Here is a 17,690-nt window from a genome sequence, read left to right on the forward strand (position 1 = left end):
ATCAAAACCTGTTGAATAGGATTACCAGAAGAATGAGGTTTCAAGGCCAGAAATAGCTTACAATTATTTTTGAAACTTAGAAACTTAGTTCTATCTCCAAAAAACAAATCAGGAATAGGAATTCTTGGTTCTAACATAGATTTCTGATCAATAGTATCTTGAATTTTTTGTACATTTATAACGAGATTATCCATTGAAGAGCACAGACCCTGAATATCCATGTCCACACCTGTGTCCAGAATCACCCAAATGTCTAGGGGAAAAAAAAAAAGTGAACACAGAGCAGAAAAAAAAAAAAAAAAATGATGTCAGAACTTTTTCTTTCCCTCTATTGAGAATCATTAGTTAGGCTCCTTGTACTGTTATGTTTGCTAATGACAGGTGTTATGAAGGCAATCCAGAAACACAGTGTGCATAGCGATCAGAGCGCACACAGTGATCTGACAAATACCCAAAAATACAAGAACGAGCTCTGAGATGTGGAAACTCTGTAGACTGCACACCTGATCCTATCCTAAACACAACTAAAAGCGGCTGTGGATTGCGCCTAACAACTACCTAGGCAACTCGGCACAGCCTAAGAAACTAGCTAGCCTGAAGATAGAAAAATAGGCCTGACTTGCCCCAGAGAAATTCCCCAAAGGAAAAGGCAGCCCCCCACATATAATGACTGTGAGTAAGATGAAAAGACAAAACGTAGGGATGAAATAGATTCAGCAAAGTGGGGCCCGATATTCTAGGACAGAGCGAGGACAGTAAAGCGAACTTTGCAGTCTACAAAAAACCCTAAAGCAAAACCACGCAAAGGGGGCAAAAAAAAACCACCGTGCCGAACTAACGGCACGGCGGTACACCCTTTGCGTCTCAGAGCTTCCAGCAAAACAAAAGACAAGCTGGACAGAAAAAAAGCAACAAAAAAGCAAAAAGCACTTAGCTATACAGAGCAGCAGGTCACAGGAACAATCAGGAGAAGCTCAGATCCAACACTGAAACATTGACAAGGAGCAAGGATAGCAGCATCAGGCGGAGTTAAGTAATGAAGCAGTTAACGAGCTCACCAGAACACCTGAGGGAGGAAGCTCAGAAGCTGCAGTACCACTTGTGACCACAGGAGTGAATTCAGCCACAGAATTCACAACAGTGATAACTGCGCTCGCTATAGGGAGACTATTGTTTTCTACCCCGTAGAAGACAAACCCCCTACTACACCTCTGTCACACCGAACATGCCGCTCTGTCAGCAGGTGGCATGAAACAAAAGCCATTAAAGGGTATCAGTCAGGTGAGATAATGCTATTAATCTGCAGATATAGGGTTAATCTTCAGGTTAACCCCTTAACCCTGAGCTGGTTTGCACGTTAATGACCAGGCCAATTGTAATGCTGCCATCACGCAGTATAGTGCAACCCTCACCAGGGGGTGCTGGTGGAGAAAGAAAGGTTGCGCTCACAGTGTAGCACCGCAGTACGGCAGCACAGGCGCCACCAAGTGGCGAGAGAGTGATCAGATGAGCCGGGTCAGGAATAATCAGGAAACACAGTACCAGAGGAAACAGCTACACACGTGGTCAAGTACACGCCAGAGAAGTGAGAGCCAGACGGGAGCAGATATAACGGAAACGTGAGACAGTATAACAAGTCAGAGGTCAAGCCGGGTCAGATACCAAAAGGCCACAGCACAGGGAACAAAACACTTGGACAAGTGGGGTAGTAGGAATGGGAAGACATGGGAACTGGGCAAATTTGCAGAGGACAAATCAGGGAGTAATGGGGTCAGCCGCTCGAGCTTGGGCAGGAAATATAACTGACGCTGCCTGCAGATGTTAGCAGGCTGAAATAGCCAAACAGATCCCAAAACGGAGCAAAGAATATTAACACCCGCATGACCAAAACGGGGAGAGAAAATCAAGAAACAAACCCCGGCCTGGATCAAGACACCAATTTTTCCAATTTTGACCACTGTTACTTTAGGAGGTAATAACCCTGGAATGCTTCAATGAATCTCAGTGATTCTAAGATTGTTTTTTTAAAGACATATTGTACTTCATGATAGTGGTAAAATTTATTTGATATGACTTGTGTTTATTTGTGAAAAAAATGGAGATTTGGCAAAAATTTAGAAAATTTTGCAACGTTCCAACTTTGAATTTTCATGCCCTTAAATTACAGAGATACTGTATGTCATACAAAATAGCTAATAAATAACATTTCCCACATGTCTACTTTACACCAGCACAATTTTGGAACCAATTTTTTTATAGGAAGTTATAAGGGTTAAAAGTTGACCAGTGATTTTTTCACTATTCCAAGAAAATTTACAAAACCATTTTTTTAGGGACCACATCACATTTGAAGTTACTTTGAGGGTTCTATATGACAGAACATACCCAAAAGTGACATCATTTTAAAAACTGCACCCCTCAAGGTGCTCAAGACCACATCCAAGAATTTTTTGAAAAAAAAAAAACATTAACTTTTTTTCCCCACAAAAAATTGCCTTCAAATCCAATTTTTTTTATTTTGACAAGGGTAACAGGAAAAAATGGACCTCAAATTTGTTGTGTAATTTCTCCCGAGCATGCCAATACCCCATATGAGGGAGAAAAGCATTGTTTGGGCACACAGCAGAGTTCGAAAGGGAAGGTGCACTATCTGACTTTTTGAATACAAAATTTGCTGGAACAATTGTCGGACGCCATGTTGCATTTGGAGAGCCTCTAATGTGCCAAACAAGTCCCCCACAAGTGACATTATATTGGAAACTAGACCCCTCAGGGAACTGATCTAGATTTGTGGTGAGCATATTGAAACCTCAGGTGCTTCACAGGAGTTTATAACGTTGAGCCGTAAAAATAAAAAAATTAAAAAAATCAAATTTTCCCCACAAATATGTTTTAGCACAAAATATTGCATTTTCATTTTCATAAGGGAAATTGCACCAAACAACTTGTTCAATTTCTCCTGAGTACCCCAATACCCCATATGAGGGAGAAAACCACTGTTTGGGTTCATGGCAGAGCTTGGAAGGGAAGGAGCACCATTTAACTTTTGATTGCAAAATTTGCTGGCACAATTGGCAGATGCCATGTTGCATTTAGAAAGCTTCTGTTGTGCCTAAACAGTGAAAATCCCCCACAAGTTACATCATTTTGGAAACTAGACCCCTCAAGGAATGTATGTAGATGCGTGGTGAGCACTTTGAACCCCCTGGTGCATCACAGAAGTTTATAATGTTGAGCCGTGAAAATAATAAATTCACATTTCCTCACAAAAATATTGTTTTAGCCCCAAGTTTTTAATTTTTCTAAGGGCTGATAGGAAACAAACAGAGGTCTAATATTTCCCGAGTTAGCCAATACCCTACATATAGTCAGTAATTATTTATAAATAAAATAAAAATAAAACATCACCTAGCACTTGGCCCAGTGTTATACTATGGGGTAGCTCAGATCTGCATTCTTTTCTTAAGCTAAATCAGCATGAGAGAACAATCGCAGCATACTGTAATTAGCAGACTCAGCTCACTTGCACCCAAATAAGTCTATCGGTGAGAGTGAAACATTGGCATGCATTCTGATATCATCACAGTGCAGTCCGATATATGCAGTCAGACCATGGAGGAGATGATGAAATTATTTTCTCCATTTTTTCCGCATCTGTCATGATAGTCTCTCATGAAAGAGGATCCGAGCACAGTAGCATGGCACTCGGCTCACGCTCGCAGAAGTGCTGGAGTCGAGTGTCATTAGCATATTGCATCCGATGTTCTTGCATAGGATGCCATACCCTGGTGTGATTACAGCCTAAGGATTTGTTTTCAACGTTCAGAAAAATGGTAGCCATAAGGTGCCATTTTGCTGAATCCACGTAGAAGTGATTTTCAAACTGGATTTTTTTCAATTCAAGTAGAATTCAATTCCACTTCAATTTATTATCTCATAACTAGTTATTATGTTATGGGCAGGGACAGGCTGGGTGAGCTGCAGCTGATAAATGCCCTCCATGCCGATCCCTTTGTTAAGGTTTAAGATTGCCCTGACCCTTTGTGCTTCAGCAGCTTTTACCTTTAAATGACCTGCAGCCGCATCATTAGGTTCTGCAGACAGAGGATGTGTACACAATGGCTGAGAACTGAAGCAATGTTCTGCAGATGGAGACTTATATAGGACTCCATATAGGAAGCTGAGGAGCAATGTCCTGCAAATGGAGGCTGTGTATTACAGGGCTTAGGAGTGATTTACTAAAGATGGAGGCTATCTTTAAAGAAGCTGAGTAGTCATATACTGCAGATGCAATGAGTAATGATTGGGCTGTAGATAGAAAGGCTGAAGAGCAATATTCTACAGATGAAGGTTGTATATTTAGGGGCTGAGGAGTCATGTACTGCAGATTTTGGCTGAAGAATGATGCAAAGGTGTTGAGGAGTGATGATCTGCAGATGGAGGCTGTGTATAGAGTATTTGAGCAACAATGAGGCTTAATATAAAGGTTGCTCAGAAGCAATGTACTGCCAGATGTTGCTGTAAATAGAGGGCAGAGAGGAATGATGTGCCGCATGAAGAGGTTGTTTACAGAGGGGTTGAGAAGAGTGATGAACTGCACGATGAGGCTGTGTACAGAGGGGCTGAGAGGAGTGATGAACTTCACGAGGAGGCTGTATACAGAGGGGCTGAGAGGAGTGATGAACTTCACGAGGAGGCTGTATACAGAGGGGCTGAGAGGAGTGATGAACTTCAAGAGGAGGCTGTAGAGGCTGGTGTCACACTTGCAATTGCAATGCAAGAAACTCGCTTGAGTCTCTTGCCTCAATACCTGGCACTGCCACCGGCACTCAGGACCTGAGCATCCAGCTGCATAGAAATACATGCAACCGCACACTCTAGTGCCGAGTGTCAGCGGCAGTGCCAGGTATTGAGGCGAGAGACTCGTGCAAGTTTCTCGCATTGCAGTGGCAAGTGTGACGCCGGCCTTACAGAGAGGTTGAGAGGACTAAAGAACTGCATGAGAAGGCTGTACATAAAGGGCCTGAGAGGAGTGATGAACTGCATGTGGGGGCTGTTTACAAAGGGGTTAAGAGGAGTGATGAACTGCATGAGGGGGCTGTATGCAAAGTGGTTGAGAGGAATGATGTACTGCACAAGAAGGTTGTTTACAGAGGGGCTGAGAGGAGTGATGAACTGCAGCATTGGATTGTATAAAGAGGAGGCCATGAGGACTAATCGTCTTTGGCAGTGCCAAAGAATTTACTCTGCATTAAAACACATTTACAGATGTGCCATTAGTCTGAGATATAAAATCCGGATGACTGTTTTGACATTTCAGCCCCAATTCATCAAATCCATGATTGATCACGCTGGTCTTGAAGAGGGGATGTGCTACAGTCAGGTGCCTGATTCATTAAGAAGAGTATGCCTCTTAATGAATGAGGTGCATCTGAAAGTTGGTGTGCGCCACCGTGCACTTCGATACAAATCTTACTGGAGTAAGGATTTTGGCTAGAGGTATGTCACAGTTCTTTACGAATTAAACAAGTTTTGGCTCCATGCCCCCATCCTGCCTTAGCTCCACTCACTTTGGAGGAGCTAGGCAAAACTGAAACCTCAAAAGTTGCTATTTTGGGGGACAATTTCGCATTCAAAAATGTAGACTTTTCTATGCAAGCAGTAGCAAGGGTGTGTGCTAGATAGGCACTATTCTAAAAACTATTGCTCTAGCCAGAAATTGGCACCAGTTCGTATAATGGTTGTGCACAAGTAAATGAGTGATACAAAAATTAAATTTTATTTCAATGCTTTAAAACATTAATAGAGACAAATGTAAAGATATCGAACCCAATTGGGCTAAAGTTCTAAAAAACAGTGCAAACACAAACTGATGTTCATGTACACAGTCACCTAGGTCACTAATTATTGCCTCTCACAGCATGTGTCAGTGATTGCAAAACCCTTTTTGTTGACGCAATGTACAAATATAGCTGCCTCCCACTGCCCACTGGTGAGAGTAATTGTTTCATGTCAAATCAGAACACTCTCACCGTATATAGTGGTCTTCAGGGGTGAACGCTCCCTTGATGTGGATACAATGCTTGACCTGCCTGCTCCAGGATTAAGGCTCCGGTGGACTATCAGTTCTCAATGCGTTGCATCATATCATAGAATCATCAGGAGAGTTTTAAGTGAAAAGAGGGCTCAGATATCCCTCTACGGAGGACCGCACAAACAAAACGGCAATAATTAGTGACCCAGGTGATCGTGTACATGAATACCAGTTTGTATCTGCACTGTTTTTTAGCACTTAAGCCCAATTGGGTTCTATATCTTTATATTTGTCTCTATTAATATTTTAAAGCTTTGAAATAAAAGTTAATTTTTATATCACTCATTTACATGTGCACAACCATTATAGGAACTGGTGCCAATTTCGGGCCCGAGCAAGAATTCTCTATGCAATTCACTGGTGAAACCACTTCAATGAATCGGGCCTTTGCGTCTCTTAGAGTAGGTAAATGGGTTTGTTTTGGCCCGATTTTCAAGGTGAATGGAATTTTTTTTAATATACCTGATTTAGTAATTATAACATTTCTATGTTTATAGTTTCCATGGATACCTATATATTAAGTGGAATTTCTTTTTAATTATGGATGATGCATTTCCGCATAACAGATCCCGTTTGGCAGGCTACCAGTGCTATATACATAAAATCATATTTCCAGCTATAATATTATAAGTACTGAATTAACGTTAACAAAAAGCATCACAGCTAAATGTCTAGATTAGTAAGAAAAGGACATCTGCAAGAGCCACTGATCAAAAATCTTGCATTTGCTAAATCTCAAGTTCCCTGCGATGTCTAAACTGTTAAAGAAAATTTATGCTTGATAACTAATTGCAGGCATTTGCAGGCATGACATTTTGGACCTCTTCCACTTTGAAACTTCCACAAAATTTAACAAGGCTGTCGCCAGACTTGAATTTTCAGAAGATATGTGTATTAGTCTGGATTACACATTTTCTGCTTCTTTAGTGTGTGTAATATGTCATCAGATTGCTTTACCTGACCCAGTAAAAGTGTCAAGCGATCCATCTCCCGTTGTTGTGGTAGTTTCACTGCTGTTCATTGGCTCTGTTTTGACTGCAAGAAGAGACACTACATAGAAGAATAAGCAGAGATAAGTTTTTTTTTTCTAAATTTATCAAACGAGGCCTCAGAAACAGCCAAAACTCAATTTTCATGCAGTACAAAGATTAGGAAATTGGAGGAAAATAGAAAGTAAAAGACTTTAACTAAAATTAGACACATCGTAAGCAAAGCTTTTTATAGTCTTAAACAATGAGCTATTTTCATCTGTATTGTCATCCTCATGCAATCTGTATAGCATCCGTATGGCATTTGTTTTTATACATTAATGCATCTGTAAAAAAAAGGATGCTATACAAATCTTTATGGGATCCGATTTTTTTACTCCACCCATAGAATTGAATAGACGAGTCTCATCTGAAATACAGAAGAGCCTAGTGATAATTTTTGCACACTGAACACATCTGAACACTGTTGAATAACATTGTACCATCATTTTTTTCCATGGAGAGCACTAAGACTGAAAATACAGTTATATGAATTTAGTCTAAAAGCTATTTGCACCAGTGTTTTGTTGAAAAAAAACTGTATCTTTTTTCCATTTCATATTAAACTTGCCACTTTTGTAATAAAAGCTGAGTGGAGGAGCCATCCACAGGTCCACAGATTTCCTATAATTTACTCCAAGAGTACAAGTTGTGCCAAATGTTTAACATGAGTATATGAAAAACCGTAATTGATTTTGCAGGGGAGCAACTAATTATTTTAAAGAGTTGTCCTGTATTTTAAAATTGATGGCCCATTGTTATGATAGGTCATCAATACCAGATGGGTTGACATGTGACACCCAGCACTCTATCCAATCAACTGTCACCACTGCTGGTGGTGGCCCGATATGATCAGTTGCAAGCTGCATAGTAACCATGGCTGTGTACCACCCATCTGCCACCATTAAAGATCTGCAGTACCCTGCTGCAGTCAATATACGGCAAGTAAGCGAGTCACCTGCCAGGGCACTGGGGTACTCGGTACTGGGTCCTGAGTTCACAGGGGGATGTCACGTTGGATGCGCCCCGGTCCGTGGCCCTGGGCGCCCATGAAAAAGGGAAATGTCTTTAAAGGGAATAAAGTTTATGTTCACGACGCCACCTGTGGTATTCGGTCAGTATGACCGAAGCTGCTTTAAGGGGTCCTCTGGGGTGATGTTATGGCAGCTAGATGGTATAACTTCCCACAGGTGAAGTATATCCCCAGGGCAAGTATATTCCCAGTGTGTAGATGGTAGGATGGTGAGAGGTGCAGTAAGGAATGAGGACACAGGTTTGCAGTCTCTTTACCTCGTTTACTGAAGACTTCAGCGGCCACAGTCCAGGGCACTGGATCACAGGGCAGGTAGGGTCCTGCCGGTTTGGAGGCAAGTCCAGAGTCCCCTTATCCAGGTGGAGAATAGAAGCCTTCCTTTGTGCTGTAGTGGTGTAGTCCCTTACTGCTAGAAGCTTCACGTAAGGTCCTCACAGATGTTATCTCTTTCTCTCTGTCCCCCGGATAGGATAGGACAAAACCCACATGACTGGTGACTTGAGCCTGTTTATAGGGTCTCTTAGATGACCCAGCTCTGAAGGGTGTCACCGTGCCACCTGGGTGTTGGGTCGGACAAGGAACTTGCAGTTCAGCTGTCCTGCCGATCTCTGATGCAAGGCGTGGAGGTCCTTACAACCTCGGTGTCCTGGCTACTGGATTTCTGCACCTCAGAAGGAGGCAGCCTTCTCGGGGCTGGTCACCTTCTGGTATCCTCTCCTGTTCTTTCTCTCCTGCATGCTCACTGCAATCAATTCTGCTTTCTAAATGTCTCTTTCCAGGAGCTGCAGCTCTGTGGCATGCACAGCCCCGTAAACCCTTTGTCCTCCTCAGACTGATGTCTGGAACTCACTGACTTTCCCTACAGACTACCAGTTATTTATATATGGGGAGTCACCTAGTAAATAGGATCAAAAGCTCCCCCTGGTGGTCTGGAGTGTGAATGTGTTGCATGTTTGTGGTACCTGGTTACAGTTATCCTTTCTTGCCTCCAAACGTAGCATCACTCTCCCCATAAGGAAAGCGACATTACTGTGACAACCAGGACCCTGAGGCACCACACTAGAATACTGTTAAACTTTACACACACATGTAAATATACACACACACAGTTATGTGAAAAAGTGTTTGCCTCCTTCCTGATTTCCTATTCTTTTGCATGGTTGTCTAATATTTAAATTTGTTTGGTGATCTAAAACATTTAAGTGTGACAAAGATAACACAAGTAAACACAAATTGCAGTTTTAAAATAAAGATCTGTTTAATTAGTTTAATTTAATTGGATTGAAGAGACAAAAATTGAACTGTTTGGAAGGTGTATGTCCCATTACATCTGGTGTAGAGGTAATAACATTTGAGAAAAGGAAAATCTTACCAACAGTAAAATATGGTGGTGGTTGTAAGATAGTCTGGGGATGTTTGTTGCTTCAGGACCTGGAATACTTGCTGTGATAAATGGAACCATGAAATCTGGTGTCTGCCACAAAATCCTGAAGGAGAATGTTTGACCATTTGTTTGTGACCTGAAGTTGAAGTGCACTTCGGTTATGCAGGAGGACAATGATCAACAACTGAATGTCTTAAGAAAAAAAAAAAAACTTTGGAGTGGCCTAATCAAACTCCTGACCTTAATTGGATTGAGATGCTGTAGTATAACCTTAAAAAGCCGTTTCCTCCTCAGAAACCATCCAATGTAGCTTAGTTACAACAATTCTGCAAATATGAGTGGGCCAAAATTTCTCCAGAGGGCTGTAAAAGACTTATTGCCAGTTATCGCAAACGCTTGATTGCAGCTGTTGCTGCTGCTTAGGGTGGCCCAACCAGTTATTAGGATTAGGGGACAATTACTTTTTCTCACAGGGTCATGTAGTTTTGGATTTCTTTTTCCTTTAATAATAAAGACCTTAATTTAAAAACTGCATTTTGTGTTATCTTTGTCTAATATTTAAATTTGTTTGGTGATCTGAGGTCTAAGGGGTATCGTTTCTCCTTATGGAGAGGTTGACATACCATCTCTGGCTTGTCAAGGTAAGGAGGCTTATTCTCCATGCAATGCTTCTCTGGGAAATATAATATGCAAATTGCCTCTTCTGGGAAAAAGAGGACTTAAACTCTATAGCGCCACCTGTTGGAAGTAGCGATCCTACAAGTCACAATCAACTCTTTAACGAGTCGTGCAATATGATTTAGGATAAATGCCAAATCAGTATCTCAATTCGCAGACACGGTGTTTCGGGCTGTTGGCCCTCGTCAGTGCGAAGCATGAGAACTGATTTGGCTAGGTGAGAGGCTCTGGACTGGGGTCTAAGGGGTAACGTTTCTCCTTATGGAGAGTGACATACCATCTCTGGCTTGTCAAGGTAAGGAGGCTTATTCGCCATACAATGCTCCTCTGGGAAATATAATATGCAAATTGCCTCTTCTGGGAAAAAAGAGGACTTAAACTCTATAGCGCCACCTGTTGGAAGTAGCGATCCTACAAGTCACAATCAACTCTTTAACGAGTCGTGCAATATGACTTAGGATAAATTTAGCAAAATTAGTTCTCATGCTTCGCACTGACGAGGGCCAACAGCCTGAAACACCGTGTCTGCGAATTGAGATACTAATTGGGCTTTTATCCTAAGTCATATTGCACGACTCGTTAAAGAGGCAATTTGCATTTGGTGATCTGAAACATTTAAGTGGGACAAATATGCAAAATAATAGGAAATCAGAAAGGGGGCAATATATACGTGCACACATACATAGATACATAGTAGGGAAAAGAAGTATTTGATACACTGACAATTTTGCACGTTTTCCACCTACAAAGAATAAAGAGGTTTGTAATTTTTATTGTAGGTACACTTCAACTGTGAGAAATAGAATCGGAAAATAAAATTGTATGATCTTTAAATAATTAAATTGCATTTGATTGCATGAAATATGTATTTGATCATTACCAACCAGCAAGAATTCTGTCTCTCACAGACCTGTCAGTTTTTTCTTTAAGAAACCCTCCTACTCTGCTTCATTACTTGTATTAAATGTACTTGTTTGAACTTGTTACCTGTATAAAAGATACCTGTCCACACACTCAAACACACTACAACCTCTCCAAAATAGCCAAGACCAAGAGCTGGCTAAGGACTCAGGGAACAAAATTGTTGACATGCACAAGGCTGGGATGAGCTACATAATAATAGGCAAGCAGCTTGATGAAAAAATAACAATGTAGCACAATTATTAGAAAATGGAAGAAGCACAAGATGAATGTCAATCTTCTTCGGTCTGGGGCTCCATGCAAGATCTTGCCTCATGGGGTAAGCATCATTCTGAAAAAGGTCATGAATCAGCCAATACAAGGGAGGACCTCATCAATGACCTAAAGAGAGATGGGACCACAGTCTCAAACATTATCATTAGTAACACACATTAAGGAATAAAATCCTGCAGGGCACACTAAGGTCCCCCTTCTCATGCCAGCACTTGTCCAGGCCCCTTTGAATCTCACCAGTGACCATCTGGATGATCAAGGGAAGGCATTGGAGGACATCATGTGGTCAGATGAGAACTTTCCATGTTCGCGTACAACCCCAAGAACACCGTCCCAACCGTGAAGCATGGCAGGGGAAAATCATACTTTGAGGGTGCTTTTCTGCAAAGTGGAGAGGACGCTTGCACCATATTGATGTGAGGATGGATGTGGTTATGTAGAGTGAGATTTTGGACAACAGCCTCCTTCTCTCAGTAAGAGAATTGAAGATGAGTTGTGGCTAACTCTTTCAGCATGACAATAATAATAATAATAATAATAATTTTATTTATATAGCGCCAACATATTCCGCAGCGCTTTACAAATTATAGAGGGGACTTGTACAGACAATAAACATTACAGCATAACAGAAATACAGTTCAAAACAGATACCAGGAGGAGTGAGGGCCCTGCTCGCAAGCTTACAAACTATGGCAATGACCTGAAACACACAGCCAGGGCAACAAAAGAATGGCTCCATAAGAAGCATTTCAAGGTCTTGGAGTGGCCTAGCCAGTCTCTAGACCTAAACCCAATAGAAAATCTTTGGTTGGGGCTGAAACTCAATGTTACCCAGTGACAGCCCCAAACGTGAAGGATCTGAAAATGATTTGTATGGAGGTATGGACCAAACTCCTTGCTGTAGAGTTTGCAAACTTGGTCAAGAATTACAGAAAATGTCTGACCTCTGTAATTACAAAGGTTCATGTGCCAAATATTACATTCTTTTTTTTATTGAATCAAAGCCTTATTTTATGCAAAAAATGAAAATTAATTATGTTGAAATCATACAATGTGATTTTCTTTTTTTTTGTTCTTTAACATTCTGTCTCTCACAGTTGAAGTGTACCTATGATAAAAGTTACAGACCTCTCCATTCTTTGTAGAATCGGCAGTGTATTAAATTATTAAATACTTATTTTCCCCATTCTACATATATGCTTACAGTACACTGTATATATATATATATATATATATATATATATATATATATATATACAGTGTGTACAATTTGTTTTATGCTGTTGTTTTCCCTCCCATTATGTAAAGTGTAGAAATGTTTTGAGTCCCTATAATGATTATAAACCTCCCCTGACTTACTGCATACCTGTAGTATTGGTGTATAGAGTGTAGAATGTCCTGTTTATCCTATGTAATGCAGGTCAGATTTCTGTCCCCTGGCTCCTGCTTATAAGGCCATGTTCACACAGTGCGTTTTTTACCGCGGAACCGCGGCGGTTTTGCCGCTGCGGTTCCGCAGCTGTTTTCCATGCAGGGTACAGTACACTGTACCCTATGGAAAACAGGACACACTGTGCACATGGTCCGGAAATTGTAAAAAAAAAGCCGCGCTGAATAGCTCCCGGAAAAAAGAAGGAGCATGTCAATTCTTCTTCCTGAACCGCAGCGGTTCTGCACCCATAGACCTCCATTGTGAGGTCAAAATCGCAGTAAAACCCGCAGATCAAAAATATATCTGCGGGTTTTACTGCGATTTGATGTGCAGAACCGCTGCAGCAGGAAGTGCGGGGGAGCGGGCGGAAGTGCGTGGGCGGAGTGTGGCTGCCCCCCCGTGCTCCGATCCCGCCCCCCCGTGCTCCGATGCCCCCCCCCGTGCTCCGATGCCCCCCCCGTGCCCTAATCTCCCCCCCTTATACTTACCCGGCGTCCCGGTGTCCGTCCGGCCGTCTTCTCCCTGGGCGCCGCCATCTTGCAAAATGGCGGGCGCATGCGCAGTGCGCCCGCCGAATCTGCCGGCCGGCAGATTCGCTCCAAAGTGCATTTTGATCACTGAGATATAACCTATCTCAGTGATCAAAATAAAAAAATAGTAAATGACACCCCCCCCACTTTGTCACCCCCATTGGTAGGGACAATAAAAAAATTAAGAATTGTTTTTTTTTTTTTTCACTAAGGTTAGAATAGGGTTAGGGTTAGGGGTAGGGTTAGGGGTAGGGTTAGGGGTAGGGTTAGGGGTAGGGTTAGGGGTAGGGTTAGGGTTAGGGGTAGGGTTAGGGTTAGGGGTAGGGTTAGGGTTAGGGTTAGGGGTAGGGTTAGGGGTAGGGTTAGGGGTAGGGTTAGGGGTAGGGGTAGGGTTAGGGGTAGGGGTAGGGTTAGGGGTAGGGTTAGGGTTAGGGGTAGGGTTAGGGGTAGGGTTAGGGTATTTTCAGCCATTTTAGCCCTAAAAAGCTTCCTAGGAAACACACAGTAAAAAAAGGATAAAAAAACGCATCAAAAAACGCATCAAAAAACGCATCAAAAAACGCATCAAAAACGCATCAAAAAAGGACAAAAAAAGGACCTGCGTTTTCTGCCAAGAGCTGCAGTTTTTTAAAAAAACTGTCCTGAAAAAAAAAGGATGGAAATCCTGAACGTGTGAACATACCCTAAGAGTTAAGAGGAAAACAGTCTTACAAGCAGAAGACAGAGGAGACATACTGAATCTGCATTTAATAGGATATACTGAATGTCTGCAGTATGAGTGAGGGTGCAGCAGTTCTATCATTTTATATGTCACTGCTGCCCTTATATAGGTCTCAGAGCAAAACAAGTGCAGTGCAATGAGACAGAGGCATTATGAGAAATGTGGTCTTTACTAGGGAAATCATGTCAAGAGAGAAGAAGGAATCAACATGGCAGCCAGCCTGGAAATAGAACATTAATTGAAACAGATGTATACAAGGCATATTTAAGAACCTCCATATAATTTTTAATAGTTGCCTATGCACTAGTTACACAGGCAAAAAGTTAACTTTTCTTGACTGCTGGTTAAATGTAAAAACTTGCCTCTTTATAGTTCTAAGTCTAGTTCTCTGTTCAGTCCTCTTTGTAAGCAATGCATTAGAAGTTCTAATTAGAAGTTCTATTTTTAAAATTTCTTAAATGCATGCATTTGTGGTAGTAAACACTTTGCAGCGGCACTTTAATAATAATTGCAAACCATCAATTTGTCTCCTATACCTTAGTGCATAGTTAGCTGCAGAATGAGAGTACAATTCACCAATTTTTTGTCTTATAAACTGTACATTCATCTGCATTTCATTTAAGTCAGAACGTTGATGCAAACTTTTTCTTACCAATGGATGCTGCTTTTTTATGATTGGACAGTCATAAATAATATGACTTTGTCCCATCATAAAAAGTGTTTAGTTTTGTTCAGCCCACATACCTTAATAAAACTAAACACTCACTTGAATGATACAAAATTAGCAAATTAGGTGCCAGTAATTTTGCGCCCTGTGTCTCCACACGGGAATAGAAAAAAAACAAAATAATAAAAACGTTATTGTTTTAGTTTACGTATATTATCGCTGCTTTGTACAGGAATGTGCCATTTATAAGTAAAAAAAATGTTAAAAAGGTCGTTTTTAACTGTGAAATCTATTGGACAACTCATCCAATAGATAGCCCTTCTATCCTCAATCATTTTTTAAACTGATTTATGACCAAGACAAAGTAGGGTATGCAGAAGGCCAATTGGTCCAAAACCTATAATGAAACCATGATTTCACAATGCTAACACGTGTATTTAAGTTACAAAATACCACAAATGTTTCCATTTTGGCAAATAATTTTTAAGGATTTAGTTTTTGTTTTTATTTCAAATATTTTTATTAACATTTTGAAATTCTTTAACAAAGCATTTTTCAGTAGATTGTAATATGCTTCATATCTGAGGAAAATTGGAGAGGGAATAGGAAGGGAGGGGTGAGGAAGAGGTGCTGGGAGAGGAAGAGAAAAATAGGTATGTAAATACCATACCCAGAAGAAACCATAAATTTTAACCTTGAATTTGGGCCACTGACCTAAATATGTAAAACAGATTAAATAATTGAGAGCCCCAAAAAATTTCTTTAACTGTAATTATAAACTAATATTTATCAAGTTATGTAAGTCGTCAACAGCTCCTGCAGTCTATTGATTATTCTGTTGGTTTTGGAATTTAATGTTCCATTTGTTCCATTTTTTATTGTATTTGTGTAAATATTCGCTATTGAGAATTTAAAGTCTAATGAATTGTGTAAATTTAGATTGTCCACAATGTTAGAGAAACTGAGAACTTCTGATCTCTTCCACATAGCTGCGATTTTGTTCTTAACTATCAACAAGAGGTGAATTGTAACAAACCTTATTGAATAATGCAGTTTTTCAGTATCTATGGAAAGGAGTGATGTTTGAGGTGTAAGGACATAGTCTCTGTTTAGAAGTGTGCCTATGTATCTGGATACTTGGTTCCACAGATTTGTAATTTTTGGGTAGGACTAAAAGATATGAAACAAGTCTCCTTTGATTCCACATCCCCTCCAACACAAAGGTGAGGCGTTTCCTCCGAAGTGAGAATTTCTGTTCGGTGTAAGGTACCACCTTATTAGTAGCTTATAATATGTTTCATGTAATTGTAGGGAAATGTTAGAGGAGTAGGTGTTTTTGATTGCATCTTCTCATTGGTCCTTGCTTATATTTAGTTTTAATGATTTCCCCCATTTTATCATATATTTGTTTTTTTGAAATTTGTAGTCTTTATTAAAGATATTGTATAGATACTTTGTGCTCCAAAATATCTTGTGATTAGTATTTTTAATTAGTAAATAAGTTGATTCTGTTTTGGGGGGAACCTTAGAGACAAAATCTTGAAGACACTCTTTAACAATACAATAATGAATAAATTCTGATGAAGGAATGTTATATTTTTGTTTGATTTCTGAAATATTTAATAATTTGTTATTTGCAAGCAGATCTCCTAATTTTTTTATGCCTTTTTGTTCCCATAAGTCTGGTATTTGATGTCCGAACATTGAGGCTATTAGTGAAATTGGAATGTTTTCTCCAAATGCATGTTTATCCTTTTTTCCAGAGGGATTAGCCAATTGGTCCCATGTTTGAATGATAGCTGAAATTATTGGATGATTAGATTTATATTTGTTTAAGTTAAAGATATGTTTGAGAAGAAGGTTTTCCAAAGAAATTGATTTAAGGAGGGATGTTTCCATTTCCAGCCATACTGGGTTCTCTTTTCTATTTAACCAGTTTTTGCTTTGCTTTATTAGATTTGCATTATGATATGCCAATAGATTTGGAAGACCCAACCCCCCATTACTTTTACTTTTATAAAGAATGTCCTTGGAAATCCTCGCTTTTTTCCCATTCTAAATGAAATATAATATTTTTTGTGACAGTTTTTAAAGAAATTAGGAGGAAATTTCAATGGCAGAGCTCTGAAAATATATAATATTTTTGGGAGGATAATTGATTTGATTGGCAATACTTTGCCCATCCATGAGAGGCCGATTTTGCCCCATGATTGGAGGTCTTTTGTTATTGTAGATAGGATATGTTCCCCATTAGTATTGGCTAATGTATGTATTTTCTTTGTAAATAGGATACCCAGATATGGGGTCTGGTCTTTTTCCCAAGCAAAATCTACAAGCTTTTTTAATGAGTTAATATTTTCTACAGGTAGGTTAATTTGGAGAATTTTTGATTTGGAGTTATTTATTTTGAATAGAGAAATCAGAGAGAATTTGTCCAATATTTCTAGAAGATTTTTAATAGAATTGAGGGGATCTGTAAGAGTTAATATCATGTCGTCTGCGAATAAGCTTACTTTATATTGTTTATGTCCTATATCAATTCCCAAGATATTTTTGTTTATGCGGATTGTCTCCGCTAGGGGCTCGATTGCCAGGGCGAATAGAAGGGGAGAGAGCGGGCAGCCCTGTCTTGTTCCATTGCTTATTGGAAATGCCTTTGATAGGTTATTATTAACATATATTTTTGCACTTGGGGTCGAGTAAAGGGCAAACACCGATGTCAGCCACTCCTCATTGAAGCCAAAATTTTCCATAACTATTCTCAGATATTGCCAATTAATCCGGTTAAATGCTTTTTTCGGCGTCAAGCGTCAGAAAGACAGAAGGAGTATTATTAGAATTAATTTTGCTCAAAATGTTAAGGAGTCTTCTGGTGGCATCAGAAGTTTGTCTTCCCTCGATAAATCCAGGTTGATCAGTATTTATTATT

The 17,690-nt window shown here is 40.1% G+C and overlaps 1 protein-coding gene across 4 annotated transcripts in view; it reads right to left on the minus strand.

Moving 5' to 3' along the window:
• The window catches only part of EYA4 (EYA transcriptional coactivator and phosphatase 4), a 588,086-nt gene that overhangs the window by 195,534 nt on the left and 374,862 nt on the right, over window positions 1-17,690 (minus strand). For 2 of the 4 annotated variants that reach the window (XM_069725999.1, XM_069725998.1), the window contains one exon: window positions 7,052-7,144. The exons of 1 other annotated variant lie outside the window; for it this stretch is intronic. In XM_069725999.1, the coding sequence (XP_069582100.1) occupies window positions 7,052-7,144 (93 nt within the window). The remainder of the gene's footprint in view (window positions 1-7,051; window positions 7,145-17,690) is intronic. One more of the 4 variants, XM_069726000.1, reaches the window with a different exon arrangement.

The sequence above is a fragment of the Ranitomeya imitator genome, chromosome 5, assembly GCF_032444005.1.
Source record: "Ranitomeya imitator isolate aRanImi1 chromosome 5, aRanImi1.pri, whole genome shotgun sequence".
Taxonomy (NCBI): domain Eukaryota; kingdom Metazoa; phylum Chordata; class Amphibia; order Anura; family Dendrobatidae; genus Ranitomeya; species Ranitomeya imitator.